This window comes from Helianthus annuus, chromosome 5 (genome assembly GCF_002127325.2).
Source record: "Helianthus annuus cultivar XRQ/B chromosome 5, HanXRQr2.0-SUNRISE, whole genome shotgun sequence".
Taxonomy (NCBI): Eukaryota; Viridiplantae; Streptophyta; class Magnoliopsida; order Asterales; family Asteraceae; genus Helianthus; species Helianthus annuus.
Genome location: NC_035437.2, coordinates 127,804,183 through 127,824,824, shown reverse-complemented (window position 1 = coordinate 127,824,824; position 20,642 = coordinate 127,804,183). Strand labels below are relative to the sequence as shown.

General features: G+C 38.5%; 1 protein-coding gene across 1 annotated transcript; it reads right to left on the bottom strand.

Annotated features, from left to right (window-relative positions):
* Positions 1-361: 361 nt before the first annotated feature.
* LOC110943569 (MAP7 domain-containing protein 1-like) lies at positions 362-1,543 on the bottom strand. Its single transcript, XM_022185311.1, has 3 exons — positions 1,478-1,543; positions 519-1,411; positions 362-464 (listed from the first exon to the last, which is right to left on the bottom strand). The coding sequence occupies exons 1-3, from the start codon at positions 1,541-1,543 to the stop codon at positions 362-364; spliced, it is 1,062 nt and encodes a 353-aa protein (XP_022041003.1).
* Positions 1,544-20,642: the final 19,099 nt, after the last annotated feature.

Here is a 20,642-nt window from a genome sequence, read left to right as displayed (position 1 = left end):
GTTTTTCATTGATATTCAACTTGATTACACGGTGAAAATTGGGCAGCACTTCGTTACACCTTCTACTATTTTGTACCAAATGAAAAACCAAGACTGCCTATATATAGGAAACTGATTTCGCACGAAATGACCACATGTCATTTCGTATGAAATGACAAACTTTGATTTCGTACGAAATGACCAAATGTCATTTCGTGCGAAATGGCTTCCAAAACATATAAAATTACATTTTTGACATTTTGACCCCTATTACAAGCTATCAACATGACCTAGACTGTAGACGTAGGCTATAGACATTATGAAAAAACAAACTCCCCCTTGGATATTGCCGTAGTCTTCAGTCAGGTCTTCAGCACTTGTTTCACAGCGACTTAAACTTTTCTTCTCTCGGCTTAGGCTTTCTCAGCAGCATCTTCCTAAGCTTTTCATTCTCGTCAACCTTTTTCTTCTCCTCTGCAGCCATTCTTTATATAACAGATTTACCAAGCAAATTTTCTAACACTTTATTTATCATATACATCTCACGTTCTTTCTTTGCGTTGGCAGCCTCTAACTCTTTGTTCTTTAACCTGAAATACTTGTTCTGCTTATCTCTGCGAGCTTTTTCATCTTCTAACTCTGCAATTTTCACTTTCATAATATCAATCTCAACCTGATCAGCTTCAACTTTCTTCAATAATGAGGAATTTTCAGCTTCCACAGATTTGACACGCTTTTCAAGTTTCTTCTCACGATCCACCAACTTTTTGTTCTCAACCAACACTTCCTCTACTTTCTTTTCCAACTTCTTTACTTGCTCATCTTTCACAAAGCTGAAATCTCCAATGTCTTCAAGAGGAATATTCACTGGAATGTGAGGAAAATCTTTAAAGCCTGAAGAACCAGGAGTCGTTTGGACAGGTGGTTGTGTGGATGGTGGTGTTTGAAAGATATGTTGCGAAGTGATAACGGTTTGTTCATGTGTAGGTGATTGATGCGGTGGAGTAGGTAATTTTGGTGGTGATTGATGTGGTGGTGAAAGATGTGGTGGTGATAAATGTTGTTCAGTTTGTGGTGGAGGTGATGGTGGTGGTGTTGGTTGTTTTGGTGGTGTAGGTGGTTTTGATTTTGATGCGCGTTTAGGCAGCTTGACTATCAACTTTCTTCTTGCTGCACTAGGAGAAACCACACGCTTTCTTGCACTAGCCTTCTTCCTACCACCAGATGATGGAGGTGTCTGAGATTCTATAACATGCTCAGGAGATGGATTGTATAATTCATCATCTTTATCCTCTCTCCTCTTTCTCTTTAGCTGTTTCTCTTTTTCAATCTCAGCTCTAACTCTTTCTGCACGTTCAGTTTCATCAATATCTTCATCAGATGAACTTGATGAAATTTTATCTTCATTATCACCTTCATCACCAGTTGCCTTCTATGTTTCAGCATTATATTCATTAAGAGATTTCAAGAACTTTGCAGATTCAAGAGATAAACGGACGTCATCTCCTTCAGTATCACCTTCAGCTACAGCTTCATCTTCTTTATCTGATTCATCAACAAGCATAGTCAACTTTTCTTTGATGCTTTTGCTTTGGTTGAGAAGATGAACCCTCCTCTACTTGAACTTTAGGAGTTGTTTTTCTGCTCCTTTTCTTCTTTTCTCCCTTCAGAAACCACTCATTCCTCATTTCTTTGAAATTTGCAAGTATTTTCAACTCATCTGCATAACTTGCTTCTTACATTTCTTTCTCGTTTCTCCAGTTCTGATGATCAACTGGATCTGGATCTTGGTAATTTTTGTCTTTGATAAACCCAAAGAATTCAACTTTTGTTGATGGCTCTGGATGGTTTGTATGATATCTGGCCAGTACTTTCAGCATCTCATTATCCATGTGGAACAACACCAACAAATCAGTGTTTTCATCTTTCTCCAAATCAGGATAAGCATGATCTAACATCATCTGTACAAATCTGGGATAGATCCATGTTTTGCTTTTTGAAGTAATATTCTCTACCATGTAGTGAAACACAACCTTTGAAAAATTGTACTTCTAGTTTAACACAAGTGCAGTCACCATGCACATTTGATAATCCCGCATCACATCATAACCTCCCTTTCGATGACTGAGAGCATGCAGCACTGAATGTATAAGAAACTTGTAAGGCTTTGAAAAACATGCTTTCAAGTAGTTAGCCTTGTTCAGTGGACCAGTATAACCCATCCGCAACATGCAACCTTTGACCATCCTCTCTGGGAACTTTGTCGGAGAATTTTCATTGTCCGGAAAGTCTAACACCTCACGTACTAGCTGCTTTGTGATGATGATTGGTTTATCTTGGCCATTCAAGCTCACAATCGAATTTATCGTTTTGCTTTCTTCGTCATATGTTGCATTTTTCCAAAAACGTTCAACGTGGGACCGAAAAACAAGATGTTGATTTGTTAAAGCCTTCTGAATCGGTAACCTTTCCTTGAACTCTAGAATCCCTGTGAATTCAGCCATCTTTGGTATCTCTTTATCGTAAACACAACAAATGTTGTGTAGTGGATCAAATTGCACATTCGACGCCTGAAAAACAACAATATACAATCAAGTCACACTTAGAAAAATTTTCAACACAAACAATTCATTCATGCGAAATGATTTCAAACGAAATACTATTTCAAGCGAAATAGGACACTCAAGCGAAATGACATTTACAAGCGAAAACAGTTTCAAGCGGAATCACTTTTCAAACGGAATGGTCTAATTTCAAACGAAATCAATCTTCCAATGAAATCAATTTTCAAATGGAATGGCTATTTCGTACGAAATAGTCATTTCGTTTGAAAATTCAATTTTTCAAAATTTTTCAAACTTTTTAACTTTTTGATATTTCACCGTCACACCCAGTTAACCAAGTCCAAGTTAATGACCCTGGTCAACTGTTTAGCCTGCCAAGTCTAAGTTAATGACCTTGGCTAACCAAATTATGAAGATGCTGATTTTCTGAAAAAGATTTTAGTTCAAAATAATGAACTTTTGAACTTTCAAGCAATTACCAATCACTTTTCATTAAACTTTCTGCTTACCCAACCCTCATGATCCAACTTGTTCACCACACAAGACTTTGATCATCAGATCCCCAACATCTGTTGTCGAAAATAAGATGAAAATCAAATCTTTTTGGATTTTATAAAATGCTAAACAGACAGACAATCTTTTTGGGTTTTTATAAGCAATAAACTGTACATACAATAATTTTGTGAGCGTGTTAGGGGATCATATCAGCTGTTGACAAGACACAAGTGCCGTTAAGCTTTTATTTCATACACAACATTAAACAATTCGCTTTGATTGTCAATATACTGATCCTCTTAAATTTTCCCACAATTTTCAATCTGTTCAGGATACATATTTAGTGTTTTAAGGTCTTGACTTTTACGCGTGTACCATCTCAGAATATACTCCCATATCCAGATCACTATATTCAGTCTTACAGGTGAGTACACACTAATGATATCTGAAATTGGGTGAATGCAAGGCCATGAGAGCTCAGGCTAGACTTTCGGTGGGTTCCCTTTGGGAATCTTTTGTACAACAGCACATGATTAGCATTTTGCAATGTTTCATCATTTTTTATGCTGAGGGGAGGCTTTATGAATAAAGTTGTGCAGAGTATTATACGAGGACTAGGCTATTGCTTCCGCAAAATCAGAAGTCCTGGTATAATACCCCAGATATCATCACGTACAAAGACCTAGTATGTCAGAAATAGGATCTTTCAAACAGGATTTCAGGGGTTACCTATATATCCTGGAGATGTCCCCACGTAAAAACAAGTTATTATTTTATGTTTATATCCTAAACAAATCTACTAAATGTGTAAAAACCTATCGACACATCATTTGCAAGAATTCTTAACACATTTTAAACTTTACATTTCTTTAGCGTACTGCATCTGTCTAACTGATGTACTATCATTTCCCCTTTTACACAAACTCATTTTCAGAAATAGGATCTTTCAAACAGGATTTCAGGGCTGCCTCATTGTCCACAAATATAGGCGTGTCCAAGAACTGCAAATCAAAGTCCCTCATCTGCTGCTGGATCCAGAGGATCTGAGAGCAACAGCTGGAGGCCGAAACGTATTCAGCCTCGCATGTAGAGAGAGCGACTGAGGTTTGTTTCTTGCACTGCCAGGTGACAAGTCGAGTTCCAAAGAACTGACATCCAACAGTGGTGGACTTCGCATTTTGCTTGCAGCTACCAAAATCCAAATCAGCATAACCTGTGAGAGAAAAGTCACCAGACCTAGGATACCACAAGCCGGTACTTGGGCAGCCTTTCAAATACCGTAAAATGCGTTTCACAATCGTCAGGTGTGACTGTCTTGGGCTTGACTGATATTGGGCGCATAAGCAAGTCGGATACATGATGTCTGGGCGGGAAGCAGTAAGATACATCAAAGATCCAATTATCGACCGGTAATACGTCTCGTCCACTTGGAGTAGATTCAGACATGTTGAACTTTTCCAGAACATCGTGCACGTATTTAGTTTGATGAATGAAGATTCCTTCGGGCATTTGCTCCACCTGTAGCCCTAGGAAGAACTTCATCTCCCCCATCGAACTCATTTCAAACATTCTTTTCATAACTTTCTCAAACTCTTTACATAAATCATCATTTGTCGATCCAAAGACGATGTCGTCGACATAAATCTGCACGGTCAATAGATGCCCTGCAACCTCTTTTGTTAACAACGTACTATCAACCGTCCCTCTGGTGAACCCATTGGCCAACAGATATTGGGAAAGCGTCTCGTACCAGGCTCTCGGGGCCTGGTGTAGTCCGTAAAGCGCTTTGTCGAGAAGATAGACTTTGTTTTTGTGCACTGGATCTGTGAACCCCGGCGGTTGTCCAACGTACACTTCTTCTTTGATTTTGCCATATAGGAATGCAGACTTCACATATAGTTGGTATACTTTGAATCCTTTCCAGGACGCGAATGCCAGGAAGATTCTTATCGCCTCGAGTCTAGCAACAGGTGCATACACTTCCGTAAAGTCAATGCCTTCTTGCTGACTAAAACCCTGTACTACCAATCGTGCTTTATTTCTTACAATCACTCCTCTATCATCTCTTTTACACTTAAAGACCCATTTTGTCTTTATCAGCTTCTGATTTTCAGGAAGGTCTACCAATCTCTATACTCCCAGCTTCTCAAACTGCTATAGCTCTTCCTGCATAACGTTCACCCAGCTTTCTTCAGTTAAAACTTCTTTATATGTTCGTGGTTCAACCTGCGAAATGAAACATTTTAGTGAGAAATCAACTTGTAAAGGAGCAACAGATGTATAAAAAAATGTAAGAGCTCTGTTGATCTGATCCCGCGTTTTTATTCCACTCTGAAGATCACCAATTATCTGCTCTGAAGGATGATAAGACAAAGTTCTTGGCATAACATTGTCAGGGAAGTTCACTTCCGATCTCAAGTTTGTGATGTCCTGATCACCGGTGTGATCAACAGCTTCTGAAGTTGCAACATTTGGTTCCTCGTCAAAAGTCGGACCGGGTTCTGATTCTGAGTCGTCACACTGATCAAATGTTGGAGCTGGTTCCTCTGGAGGTTCATGAGCAGTTCCACTTGGACCGGCCTCGTGATTGTTTGAACCCTCGGTGGGTGAAGAAACTACTAGCGGTCTTGGCACTTGTTCTTGGGACATAGATTGCTAATATTGGTACAATAGTGCTAGTTCCTCTTCACTTGGCTTAGTCGGCAGTTGGAAAGACTCCCAGAGTTTGTCATAATTGAAAAGCAATCTTTGTCCGGGAAGTTGCGACGGAGCAGTATGCTTCTGACAATCAACATGCTGAACCTGAATTATCTTCCCCATGTATGGAACGAATACCCTCTTCAGCGGACTCGCATAACCTACAAAGAAATCCTCGTTACTTTTAGCACCAAACTTACCATCTGGATCAATAAAAGTACAAGGTGATCCAAACGGTTCTAAAAACTTCAAATTTGGCTTATAAAGATGAAGAAGTTCAAAGCAGGTTTTCTTGTATTTCTTCACTGTTAGGACACGATTCAGTGTATAACACGCTGCTGCAACTGATTCACTCCAGAAAAATATTGGCAACTTGGAATTGACAAGCATAGTTCGAGCTGTTTCAATTATGGTGCGATTCTTTCGTTCAGCTACACCATTTTGCTGTGGAGTGTATGGTGCACTAAATTCATGAAGAATTCCTTTCTCATTACAAAACTCGAGCATGCGATTGTTTTTAAACTCCGTTCCATTGTCACTTCTTATTCTTCTGATCGGCAATTTGTACAGCGTCTCCATCTTCTTGAACAGTACCATTAACGAATCAAACATTTGGTCTTTGCTTTCAATACACATCACCCATGAAAATCTGGTAAAGTCGTCAGTGACCACCAGACAATAGAAATCTCCACTCACGCTCTTCACATTAACTGGTCCAAAAAGGTCCATGTGGAGCCTTTCGAGCGATACCCTGATTGAATTCAACAGCTTTTGTGGGTGTGTCTTCTTCGTTTGTTTTCCCTTCTTGCACTCTACACAATCATCATTTAAATGGAAAATTTTTAGATTTACACCTTCTACAAGATCATTGTGCACGAGAAAATTCATTTTTCTGACATGAATGTGTCCCATCTTTCGATGCCACATTCTTGACTCTTTTTCAGTCGCTTTTGTTTTTGTTACAAAACACTGTTTCTTATGATATGTTGTTGTTGCGACACTCATATCGAGGACATACAAATCGTTTTCCCGGGGAGCTCGCATCAACACCATGTCCTCAGGAATTTTAAAACCAGGTTTTATGATTAAACATTCATTTTTTGTAAAGTGTACTGTAAAAGACTTGTCACATATCCGTGAGATGCTCAACAGATTGTTTTCACGTTCGATGATATAATTCACTTTGTCAAACGTTACGACTCCATTTGTTAGAGTTCCTTCACCACCTATCTTGCCACCCTGATTCCCTGCAAATCCAACATATCCTCCGTTGATAGATTTGACATCATATAGCAAAGCCAACATTCCCGTCATATACCTTGAAGCTCCGCTGTCCATGATCCACTTTGAGATTATCGACCTCGAAAGCCCCTGCATACTTCAAATAAATTCATTTAACCAATGAAGCCCATGATTTCTTTACCTTTGGAACACTACCAAACACAAGATCACATGACACATCAACTTTCGGAATGTTAAAAATGACGTTCGGAACAACAGGTTTAGATTTTGGTTTTCAATCTCCCTCCTTAATTGGCGGGAATTCCTCAAGCAACTTGTCTAGTTTAAATTCCAGTTTTTCAACATCATTTGCAAAAACTTTTGGTTCAGATTTTAGCTCATTTTCCATCTTCTTCTCTTCAACTGATTGTTTTGATTTTGCCACCCATGATTGGTTTTCAAAAATTTTCGTCTTCGGATAAACCTTTGAAGTCTTTCGAGTTTTCGAAGATTCACCAATCTCAAAGACTGATTTCGGCTTTTCTTCGGACTTCAAAGATTTACCTCTTTTCAAAATTCGAACGGGGGAAATCATTGGTGTTTTGCCCTTCACATCAGTTGAAATTTTAGATTTTGGTTTTTGAAAAACTGGTTTCTCAAGCTTTTTCACACACTGCTTGGCCATATGACCAATTTCATTGCAGCGGTAATAGATTCTTTTGTCATATTCGACAAAAGTTGATCTGTTAGTCTCTTCTCTCAACTTTTTAGCTGCTTTGAAATCGTCAACGGCTTTTTGACTGAAGATACAATCCTTTTCAGCATCAACACTAGGACCAGCAACAAAAACATCACTCATCTTTTCTTTTGGCTTGACATTCTTCTTAGCTATTTTCTTTTCAAAACCAACACCTTTGTTTTTGAAATTGTTTCCATTTCTCTTTTTATTACCACCATTGCCCACCCACTCTTTCTTTCCCGAGTTGGTTGGTTGTTTCACAAAAGACTTTTTAGGTTTTGAAAGAAACTCGTTGTCGTTAACCTCAGAAATGTCAATCTCCACAAGCTTCAACACTTTTTCAAAATTGTGCATGTTCGCGTTCTGAATTGGATACTCAAAATCAGAATAAAGTTTGTCAGTTCCGGTCATTGTGTAAACCACAAAGATCGAATCATCATTCACAACTGTATCTGATTTTGGTATGCACTTGTCTAAGAAGTTACCATCTTCTTCAGAATCAGAAATGGAGTTTTCAAAATGAGTTTTCACAGTATCAAACTCTGAGTTATCACTTTCTTCATCAAACACTTGGTCAACAACGGTTTTGATCACCTGTGACTCACTCCAGTGTCAGATAGAGAAAATGTAACATCAATATTCTCAGGCAACTCATTCTCCACGGTTCTCAATTTGAGATTCAAAGCAGTTTCCACCCCATCTGGATATTTTTGTGTATAATGATTCCACATTTGGGGTGGAACACTATTGAAGACAGGTTTTCACATCAGGTTGTTGTGGAACCATTTGATCAATCACATATGATGAAGTAACATAACTCATCAGTTTCTTATCAACTCCCTCAGTTTCAATTCTCATTAACTCAAGTTCTTTTTTCAAAGAAGCTATTGTGTCCAGATGGATGTTAATCTCCATCTGTTTATCCATGACAGTGGATTTTAGCAAATTCGTGGCTTTATCATTTTCAAAGCTTTCCTTTTTAATCATTTTGATTGATCGTGCCAAACTGTCATATGCTTCTTTTATCTCACTGAGATCATATTTTACTTCATCAGTAAATTTCTTCAATTCTTGAAATTGTTTGTCTTTTTCAAGACAATCCATGCAGGGTTTTGAACAGTTTTTGCATGGAATTTCATGAATTGAATCAACCTTTTCAGAAACCTTCTCTTCGTTATCAATTTTAACATCCTTTTTACCAAACCCATCAGACTCTGACTCAGACTTTTCTCCTGATTTGATCTCCTCAATTTCTGATTTCTCGTCAGACTCCTTTTGAACTGACTCTGTTTCGACAGACACACTTTCAACCGACTTTGTTTTGACAGACTCCGTTTCAACAGATTCTGTTTCTACTTCTTTCAGTTTGCCCATCAACGCTTTGTCAGCAATCTCTTTTAGAGTCTCTTCATTCATTTCTTTTGAAACGTCAATTATCTCTTCAACTGGAGCTTTCTCAACGTCGTATTGTGGGCAGAATCCGGTAGTTGGCTCGCTAAAGAAACTTGCAAAAGAATCAAACATATTAGGAGGCATTATTGATTTAAACGAACTAGCAATAATCTCCTGTTCAGATTGATAGTAGTAAACTTCTGCTGCAACTTCTTCCAGCTCTGCCAAACTTTCTTCAGATATGACTTCACTGACTACTTCTGTTTCCACAACGCATTCCAGTTCTTCCACAATCTCTGCCATCATGGCCATACCCTCACTACCAGGGATATACTTATCCCAACTAAAACCTTCTGCAACCTTCTCATCATCCTGATTGACTAGAAGAGTTTTCTTAGGCTTGTTTTCGATCTGAGGTCTTTGTGTGAATGGTTGTTGACTTGTCTTGTGATAAATTGCTTGTCAGTAGTAGTCGTTTGTGAACGGATTTTGGTGATTGTTGACTTCTCGGTTTGGACATTAACGTTTGAAATGTCCCTTCTCTTTGCATTTGAAACATGTGACTTTTGTTTTGTCAAACCCAAGCTTTTGATCCGGTCCTGAAAGACTGTTCCGGCCAGTTATTTCCATAAATCTTTGAGCTCTCCTCACCAAACTTGCCATTCCCCATTTGATATCGATCAACTCTAGCTCCCTGGATCAATCTGATCATAATCTTCCTTTGTCATATCAGGGTTTCCAATTCTACCAGCAACCAAACTTTCATAAGATTCAAGCACCGAAGCAAGTAATCCTATGTGTTGTTTCGTTGATGATTCAGTAAAGTCTTGAGCATTCTTTATGTTCACCGCTATGTTGCACAGAATTCCTGGACCTTGACTTTGACTGTTTGATCCTAACGAACTTTGGGTATATGATTGATCTGGTGAGTTTTGAACCTTAGGATTTGGTTCAAAACATGCAAATGGTGAATTATTGCTGCTTGATGTGCCAGGTGAAACTCCGGATGTCGAATCAGCACTAAAAGCTGTCTGGATCTTTGGATTTAGATTCGATGTTGCTGACGAGCTTCCTTTGTAATATAATGAAACATCTTGTTGCACATTTGAAGACTTCATTTTTCTAATCTTTGTCAACTCAAGCTCGTGTGATTTGATTTTCTTGATAAATGTGCTAATATTGAATCCCACATACTCCAAATTTTTTTTCAACACCAACAGATAAGTACCCCATTCATCGTATGGTAAAGCATCCGCTAGTTTATCAACCCACTCTTCATCCGTTTTCTCAATGCTCAACCGTTTCATCTCAACAACCAGGTGACAATATCTCTCAATCAACTGTTTTGTTGTTGTTGGTGCACTACATCTGCTGATTACGTCTTGTATCGAGTCATTATCTTAGAACGTTAGATCTAGGCACGTAATATGAGAAATTATGAGATTGTATAGGTTTATAGTGTTTGGATCGCTCATAGGTACATGGTGATAGTGGACCGCTTATGTGACAACATCTTGGGCCGCTTATGTGTCAACTTACTGGACCGCTTTTATGACATGTATATGGACCGCTTATTGGGCCTGTCCAATAAGCGGTTCCAGTTGCCTATAAGTACCTTATGAGAGGATTCATTTGTAACGGTTCCTGAATTTCGTACCGAGGTGCTGCCGGATCGAAAACAGGTTGTATTCATCGTCAAATCAATAGAAAAGGAGTTTAAAGTGATATACAAGCTATTCCTACGTCATTTACTTGTTTTCCGCACCTGTACTTGACGAAAACACCTCTGAACGACTCGTTCGGGTCAGCAAACGATCCTACATGTGGTATCAGAGCTTCAGGAGGAGGAGTTCTACAGGAGATAGCTGAAAAGTGTTGAAAATTCTGTCTTCTACTCATTCTTTTTCAGTTTCAGATATTTTTCACTGTCGAAACTTGCTCAAAATCTCAGGGATTGTGCGCGATGGTATAAAGACAAACCCTTGAAAGTTTGGGGTTGAAATTCAAAGAAATAGTAGGTCAAATCGTTGTCCGAAGTTGGATCGCTTTTCTGGAACTACTCTGGATCGCTTTTTGGACCTAGCTTGAACTGCTTATCCGTACGTGTTTTGGACCGCGTATTCGGTCGAGTGACTTGGACCGCCCCAAAATCAATTGTGAACCGCTTATTCGTACATTTCCTGAACCACTCGTACTAACAATTACCTGGATCGCCTTTCTGGACCATCTGGAGCCGCTCGAAATTAATTTTTGTGAACCGCTCATCTGTACGAGTTTAGAACCGCTTATACGGTCGGATGACTTGAACCGCTCGAATAGCATTTTATTTGGACCGCGTTTGTGATCAAATTTCACTTGAATCGCTTATTCGACATATTCTTTGGACCGCTTTTCTGTCAGTTGCCTTGAAAAACGTGTTAAGTCATCATGAATTCTGAGTTTTACAACGCCTTTGCTACATCGACTACTCCAGCCGCGATTGCTCAAGCTATGAACCTGGAAAATGAGACTGGAACCACCCAGAAACCCCCGAAACTGATGAGTATTGAAGAATACTATGGGTGGAAAGATCGCTTTGAAAACTGGGTTCAGGCAAATCATCTCAGATCGTGGGAATGCATATTGGAGAAGTACACATTGCCTCGAACAGAATTGCAAGTCATTAAACAGATATCTGAATTCTCAGAACAAGAACGTGCAATGTACAGAGCAGAGAAAATGATGATAAGTTTGTTACAGCAGGCAATTAAAGAAGATATATTCATTCTGCTACAACACGACAAAACTGCAAAGTCAATTTGGGATGCTCTTAAAGTGAAATTCGAGGGTAGTGAAAGTATGATCAAAAGCAAGAAGGCATTGCTTAAAAAGGAATTTGATTTGTTTAGCAGTTTGCCTGGAGATGATACTAAAAAGCTGATTGAGAGATACTGTCACTTAGTGCGTTCGTTATCAATGTTGGGAGTTGAAAAAGGTCGTGAGGAATGGGTTGATAAATTGGCTGACGCGTTACCTCAGAAAGAGTGGGGAACATATTTGATGATACTGAAAAACACGGGTGTTTATGACAAACTTACAATTGGTCAGTTTATTGAGAAAATTGAGAGTCAGGATCTTGAACAGTAAAAGATCGCAAGGATGAATAATCCTAGTGGTCAACAAGATGTTAAAATGTACTATAAAGGTAGTATTCTAGTTTCTGAAAATGAAAGAAGTCCGAAAATTCAAACCGCTTTCAGTGCTGGTGATTCGTCTGAGAAAGCTTATCATGGTTCGAACAAGAGTAGCAGTGGGTTTTCATCATTTCCGAGTGTAAATCCGAAAGAGACTAACACAAGCTTTCAGTCTCAGAGTACAAAAACCGGAAATGGATACATAATTCAGTGCAACATAGCTCTCAATCTTCCAGAAGGTCAAAGCTTCTCTGAAGACACTGCTAAAGACCACATGGCACTTCTGGGTTCAGTTCTGTTATCTTATGAAGGTCTTGTTGCTGGTCGGATCGGAAATCCTATGCTCACCAAAGAGGATTACGATCAAATAGACGCTGAGGAAATGGAACTTATGGATATCAAATGGTGTCTTGCTAGTGTTCTTCGCCGGGCTGAAAAATTCAAAACCATTACCGGGAGAAATGACTTTCTTGATGCACATGTTTCTACTTTAGGTTTTGATAAATCTAAAGTTACTTGTTTTCGATGCAGGGAGAAGGGCCATTTCAAGCGAGAGTGCAAAGGAAGAGAAGCTAGCGGAGCACAAAATCCATTCGGGAAAGATGATTACTACCGCAAAGCAATCTATCAACAAGTTGGTCAATCCCAAGAACCTCAGACAGCTCATGGGAGAAAGATTGAAGATTCCAAAAGAGCTTGTGTTGTAGATTTCAGCTGGAGTGATTACATATCATCTGAAGCTACAGCAGAACGAGTTATCGATCAAGATGATGAGAAACTACCAGAAGGTTTCAGTTGGGATATGTTGGTGGATGAAAAGGGAGGTTTTAAAGCTTTCATTGCAAAGATCGTCCGAGAGCCAAATTTGTTTGCTACTTGGATGAGATCTATTGGAGAGAATGTATCAAGTGGAGATGAAAAATCTATGTCATCTGATGAAAGTTCAGATAGTACTGATAGACTCTCAGAACACTCTGGGGATGTTTCAGATAATTCAGATGAAACTGTTCAAGAACAGGATGTTATATTTGATAAAACACCATCGGATTCTGATGTATCAGATGGTGATTCTGATAAGTCTGTACATTTTGATCAATCATCAGATCATAGTAGCAGTGATGATGAGGAAGAGAAACATATAAATACTGCAAAATCTCATATGTCTCCTGAAAGTTTTCATTTTTATTTTGCAGAAAAAATGGAGAAACTAAAAGAGAAACAAGCTGCTAAAGAACAACAATCTGAATCTGAAGGTGATGTTCAGAATGCTGAAAATGTTGCTGAGAAACTTGGTGAGTTTGTGAAAGAAGTAGAAAAGGTGATTGAAGTAGAAAAAGTGGTTGAAGTTATTAAAACAATCGAAGTTGAGAAGATTATTGAAGTCGTCAAGCCATGTGAGAAGTGTTTGGAAGCCTGCAAAGAGTGTGCAGCAAAAGACGACATCATAGCTGAGTACGAGAAAAAGAAAGAGCAGTTATTGTTCAATCTTAATTATGTGAAGGAATCGTACGACGTGTTGAACAAAACAGTAACTGGTCTCCAAAAGACAAACACAGAAAGAGAACAGGCGCTGACGATGATGAATGCAACTTTAATGTCGAAGCAAAAAGCTATAAATTTCTACGTTGAAGAAAGTGCAAAATGGAAGCAAGAGTTGGAAACTGAAAAGATTGAAAATGAGGGGATTAGGAGGTTATTGTTGAGCTATTCTACCTCTGATTATGTTATTGATCGTGTTTACCCAACTGTTGCAGGTATGGAAGCTTTTCAAGCTGAGAAGCCGAAAGAAAAGAAAGATTGTGGTAAGAAACCGACCATTAGCTATAACAAGTGTCCGCCTCCAATTTGGGATGGGTATTTACCTAGGAAACCAAATGAGGAACAACTTGCAAAAGCAGTCAATATACAGCTTAAAACCGATACAACTGATGTATTACCAGAAAACATTGATGTGACGTTTACCTCATCCGATACTGATCATGAGTCTGAAATAATCAAAAAGATGGTCGATCAAGTGTTGGATACTGATGAGGAGACAGAGTCAAAATCGGAGTCTGAAAAGCCAAATTCGTCTGTCAAAAGTCAAAATTCTTCGGTTCAACGGTCTTATAGTAAAGAATTTTTGTTATCAAAGGCAGATTTGGATGATGAAACATTCAAAGTTGTTTATACTTTGAATGGTTCTGACAAATTATATTACAACAAAGAGTTTCCGATAATGAGTATCAAAACAGAATTAATCAACAAAACTTTTAAACTAATAGAGGTTAATATTCCTGAATTAAAAGTTTTGAAAAATTTTGATAAACCTAAAAAATTTACTTCCAGAGTTCAACAACGTCTAAACAAGAAAAAAGGTTATAATTCTGGTCCTGGTTTTCCAAAGAAACCTAATCAAAATCGTAGCTATAAAAAGAAAGGTTTAGGTTTTGTTCCACAAGAAAATCATAAAAATGAGAAAAATTTTAAATCAAACACTGAATTTGTGACAGGTGGAAGCTCGGAAGATGAACAGCAGAAACCATTTTGGAGACAAACTAACAAAGAGTTTCTTGCTGAAAAGAGAAAGAATGGAACTGGAGTATTTCATCCGAGAAATGCTCAAACCTGTTTGAAATGCAATGAAGCTGGTCACATTGCATCGGATTGTTCGAAAGATATCAAAGCAAAACAGGGAGCTTCTCAGAAGATGAAAGACAAAGTTGTAGAAAAATCTGAGAAATCCAAAATTTTTAAAAATTCGAAAAATGAAGTTGGAGAATGTTCAAAGAAAAAAACAAAATTTTACAAAAGACAAGGAAATGACAACCAAGTGTGGGTTGCTAAAAAGGTAGAAGAAAAAGTCGGCGATGAATCTGGTTCCACAAAGCCAGAAGAGTCACAAGTTATGGAGAAAAGTTCAGAAAATGATGATGTTCTTCCATCATTGAAATTTGAGGAGGTTAAAAAGAAAATTGGAAAAATTGAAATTTCAAATCAATTTTATGATGATGAAAAAGAATTTGATGTCGAGAAAACATTCAATGGGAATGTTAAGAAGATATTTGGGAAAATGTTGAGTGGTAAAGCTAAAGGGGTAAAAGATTTTTACGCAACTAAAAAGGCGACATACACCCCTACAGCTGAAGAGTTGAAAGTTCTCAAGTCTGAGAAGACTTGGAGGGAAGTTTGCTTCCCAGAATAGTCAAAGGACTACGCCGTAGATCCCAAGTTTATATCGTGGATCAGGAATCGGCATCTTTCTAGTATTTGATAAGTTTGTTTGTAAAATTTTGAAATGTTTGGATATTTGCAGGTGAAAGGACTACGCCGGAGCTTCCAGGTTGGTAAGTGCGAAGCAGGAATCGGCATTTTGATTGGTAAGATGTAGACGTAACATTCCTACAATTGGTAGTTTTTGGGTATCTACAAGTGGTAATCTTGATCCCACAAGTGGTATTTGTGGTTAAATTTTGAGTGTATTCTTTGAAGTACATTTACAAGTGGTACAGAAGGTTCATAAAGGCAAATGGTAAATCAGGGACATTAAATTGTACTTGATTTACTATATATGGCAAAAGATAGACAAGATGATGAACCACATCCCCGTTCTTAAAATTGACAATCCTACAAGTGGTTGTTATCACAAATTCATTTTCTGGAAAAATCATTTTGATTAAAATAAACTTAAGTGTTTTGAAATCTAAATGAGAAAATGATTTGTGATAGGGGGAGTTCAGATTGTTTATGCCTAGTGAATGGCGATTTGATGTGATTCAGTGTCGGTTGTCAAGTTTCTGTATAGTTTGTTTTACTTTTTATGTTTCTAGTAGGTCAAAAGTCTAGAAGTTTTCAAATTTTCTATAAAATGTGTTTGCATTTTAGGGGGAGTAGGGAAATTTCAGAAAATCCAAAAACATTTGAAAATTTGAAAAAGCCAAAAAACATGATAAAATTCAAAAATGAGTTTTGTTGCGAAAAAGAGGAAATGATAGTACATCAGTGGACTATCACGGCATGCTAAAGAAATGTAAAGTCTAAAAAGTGTTAAACAATCTTACTGCGGATGTGTCAGTAGATTTTCGCACATTTAGTAAATTGAAACGAGATATAAACCTAATTCAAACTTGCTTAATTCGTGGGTAACTATTCTTGGATATATGGGTAACCCCCGAAATCTTGTTTGAAAGGTCCCATATTCTGAGATACTAGGTCTTTATACTCAGTGATATCTGGGGTATTATCCCGGGACTTCTGCTGTATGGAAGTACTGACCTAGTCCCCGGATAATACTTTCTGCAAATGCTTGAAAAAGCGCCGCCCTCAGCATGCTGATGAAACAATAAAATTGATAGTCGCTGCTGTTGAAATGCAAAAAGATCCTCTAAAGGGGACACACCAAAAGTCGAGCCGTCATCTCTCTGCTGAACGGAAGTTCTGACCTGAGCTCTCACGGTTTCGCAGCTAACCCCTTTACAGATATCAGCTGTGGTATACTCACCTGTAAGACTGAATATTTGGGATCTGGATACGGGAGTATATTCAAGTGGAGTGATACACAATTAAGTTTAAGTCTCTAAAACATTAATATCGTATCTCGAATCAATTGAAATTTGTGTTGAGAATTTAAGAGGACAAACATACTGACAATCTAGGTAAATTGTTTAAAGCTTAAAATGAAATCAAGCTTAACGGTGTTGTTGATTTGTCTCATAAACTGATATGATCCTCTTGCACGAACTCACAAAAAATATTGTTTGTAAATAGTTTATTTCTGCATTTTAGTTTCTTTATTTCAAAATCCAAAAAGATTTTGTGTGTGTTTTAGCATATTTTTTGAAATAGTCAAAAAGATTTTCGACAACTGATATTGGAAAACTGATTTTCAAAATTCCGAGTGCTAAACATGATGAGCAGAATTTGAGGGGGATTGTTTGTGTAAATCTAACTGTTTTCGTTAAATCTAGCCTTCTTCAAGTGGTTCATCATAGATTGTTCTTGAGGGGAGTAAAATGCTGGTGGATAGTTGTTGAAATCAATTTGTAAAAGAAATTTACTTTGAGGTAGAGTTTATGCAGGTTAGCCAGACAAAGATCCTGAAGATGTTACTGAAGATGTGAATACCAGTAAATCGAGAGGGGGAGTCTGTAGATAGAGAAAGAAAAGTTCGAAGACTGATCAAGACTGAAGATGTGAAGATATAGCATGGTGTGACTCGATAGTCGACTCCATCAACATCTGAGGGGGAGTCTGTTGGTGCACTACATCTGCTGATTACGCCTTGTATCGAGTCATTATCTTAGAACGTTAGATCTAGGCACGTAATACGAGAAATTATGAGATTGTATAGGTTTATAGTGTTTGGATCGCTCATAGGTACATGGTGATAGTGGACCGCTTATGTGACAACATCTTGGGCCGCTTATGTGTCAACTTACTGGACCGCTTTGATGACATGTATATGGACCGCTTATTGGGCCTGTCCAATAAGCGGTTCCAGTTGCCTATAAATACCTTATGAGCGGATTCATTTGTAACGGTTCCTGAATTTCGTACCGAGGTGCTGCCGAATCGAAAACAGGTTGTATTCATCGTCAAATCAATAGAAAAGGAGTTTAAAGTGATATACAAGCTATTCCTACGTCATTTACTTGTTTTCCGCACCTGTACTTGACGAAAACACCTCTGAACGACTCGTTCGGATCAGCAAACGATCCTACAGTTGTCTCACCCTTTATACCCGTAAAGATATCAAACTCTTTCTTCAGCAACGAAGTTTTGCTCTTTATCATAGACACGCTTCCAAGAAACTTTACTTTCAATGAATTCCAGACGGACTGTGAATTACCCTGATGTTGTAACAGAACAAGGATATCCTCTTTGATTGCTTGTTGTAGAATACTCTTTTTTTTCTTTTTTGCCTTGAAATCTTCTTGTTCAATTGGAGTCAAACTGCTAATTGTTTTCTCAATTCCCGAACCATTCTTTGGAGGAACATATTTTGACTCGATTTTCATCCAGCACTCGAAATGATTAGCTTGCACCCAGGTCTTAAACCTATCTGACCATCCAGCAGACTCGTCAATGTTCATCAACTTCGGCGGTTTTTGCATCGTACCGAGTTCATTTTCCATGTTCACATTTTGCACGATACTGGCTGGGGTTTGAACTGCCATCATTCCCCCACCGGCAAACAAGTTTTAAAACTCTTGGTTATCCATTTTACGAAAACAGTTTCGGAAAAATTTTCAAGTTTTTGAAAAACAGTCACTTTCAAGCGAAATACCTTCTACACACGAAATGGACTTTCATACAAAATCACATAAACGAAATGGACTTTCACGCGAAAACAAGTTTCAAGCGAAATACCTCCTTCAAACGAAAACAAGTTTTCAAAGGAAATCAACTTTCATGCGAAATGAAAAGTCATTTCGTACGAAATCAGTGAAAATCTTCTTTTCATGCGAAATAGCCAAACGGAATGATTTTTCAAACGAAATGAGTCATTTCGTACGAAATGAACTCAATTTTTTTCAAACGAAATAGTGCTCGTTCACATGAAATCAAGTTTTTGGCCCATTTTTGTCACTTTTAGTCTGAATTTAGGTCTGATTCTTTCAAGGATTTGTTAAAACTGTATTTTACATGTTATATCAAGAGATCAGTCCATTTTGTCCGTGAATTTGTCCAGAAATCCAAGAATGAGTAGAAAAACAGAATTCTAAGCACTTATTCAAACGAATTGACTCATCCTGAGCTCTGATACCACTTGTAGGATCGTTTTGCGACCTATATGAGTCGTTCAGAGTCAATACTAAGCTGTTTGAAAGGCGGAAACAGTCAAACAACTGAGAATCAGTGATAGAAAGGTGTAGAAACAGAGATTTATACTTGGGCAGCACTTCGTTACACCTCCTGCTATTTCGTACCAAATGAAAAACCAAGACTTCCTATATATAGGCAACTGATTTCGCACGAAATGACCACATGTCATTTCGTACGAAATGACAAACTTTGATTTCGTACGAAATGACCAAATGTCATTTCATGCGAAATGGCTTCCAAAACATATAAAATTACGTTTTTGACATTTTGACCCCTATTACAAGCTATCAACATGACCTAGACTGTAGACGTAGGCTATAGACATTATGCACCAACAATTGCACCACTTCGATGTCCTTGGACCAACAATGATTCTCCACTGGGGAGAGGAATATGTACGACTTTCAATTTACAGAGGATTTCCATGTGGTGCTTAGACAACCAATCCATACCAACGACTACATTGAAACTACCAAGAGTAACGGGAAGAAGGTCAATGTCAAACACTTGACCCACAAGATCGAGTTTTCACCCTAAAAGGATGTGTGAGGCTTCAATTGACTTTCCATCAACCAATTCTACAACATGTTTGGTTTCGAGAGGTGTCGGGGTTAACCCTAACTGTCGACTGAACCCCAATGACACATAACTCCAGTCGGCACCAGAGCCGAATAATACAGAAGCGAAAAAGTTGTTCACAGAAAACGTACCAGTCACGACATTTCCATCGTTCCTAGCATAACCAGCACCAATTGTAAATACCCTTCCACGTGCACCATTACCACCATTATTTCCGTTATTGTTGTTCCCAGCAAGGTTGTTGTTATTATTGTTCCCCGCATTGTGGTTATTCTGGCGATTGTTATTCTCATTGTTATTGGCATTCTGGTTCAACCGAGGTCAATCCCTCCTGAGGTGGCCCTCATCCCCGCACTGAAAACATCCCTTCCGGTTACCTTGGTTTTGTTAGGGTTGTTTCCTTTGTTGTTACTACGACTGCTGTTGCTCCTATTGCTGATACTGTTGTTGCTGTTGCTTTAGAAACGGAGCCGTACAATCCTTTGCCATATGCCCCACTTTATCACACCTATGGCAGGCACGGGTGCACGGTCCACGGTGATGATAGTTACACTTGCTACACTTTGGTTGCCTTCCCACGTAGGAACCTTGGCTCGGATTGCAGCTCTGGCTTTGATTAACAGAAGACGACTGGTTGAAACTACGGTTGTTGCTGTTGTCTGGCTTCTTCTGTGATTGGTTTGAGTTGAGCACCTAGTCCGAATCATTCCATTTACGCTTGTTATCAGTGGTGGGAGTTGTAGTAGTTGCAGCACCAGGAGCTGGTAGCGAACCATGCTCGACCTCCTGGTCGGTGATCTTGTGAGCTAATCGGATGATTCGGGGCAAATTATCAAGATTTGCTGCAGTAACTAAGCCCTTGACTTGCGGCGCTAAGCCATTGATGTACAGCTCGATTCTTCTATGTGGTGGTCGTGATAAGTTAGGACACATGTTGGCAAGTTCATGAGATCGTTTAGTGTACGCCTCGATCTCAGATCCCACCATCTTCAGATTGTA

What these genes read in the sequence shown, in the direction of transcription:
- LOC110943569 (XM_022185311.1), bottom strand. Translation starts at nt 1,543, where the DNA reads ATGCTTGTTGATGAATCAGATAAAGAAGATGAAGCTGTAGCTGAAGGT. An exon ending in GTGATACTGAAGGAGATGAC is followed by an intron (nt 1,412 to 1,477) that starts GTCCGTTTATCT and finishes GCTGAAACATAG; the next exon opens with AAGGCAACTGGTGATGAAGG. An exon ending in GCAAAGAAAGAACGTGAGAT is followed by an intron (nt 465 to 518) that starts GTATATGATAAA and finishes TGTTATATAAAG; the next exon opens with AATGGCTGCAGAGGAGAAGA.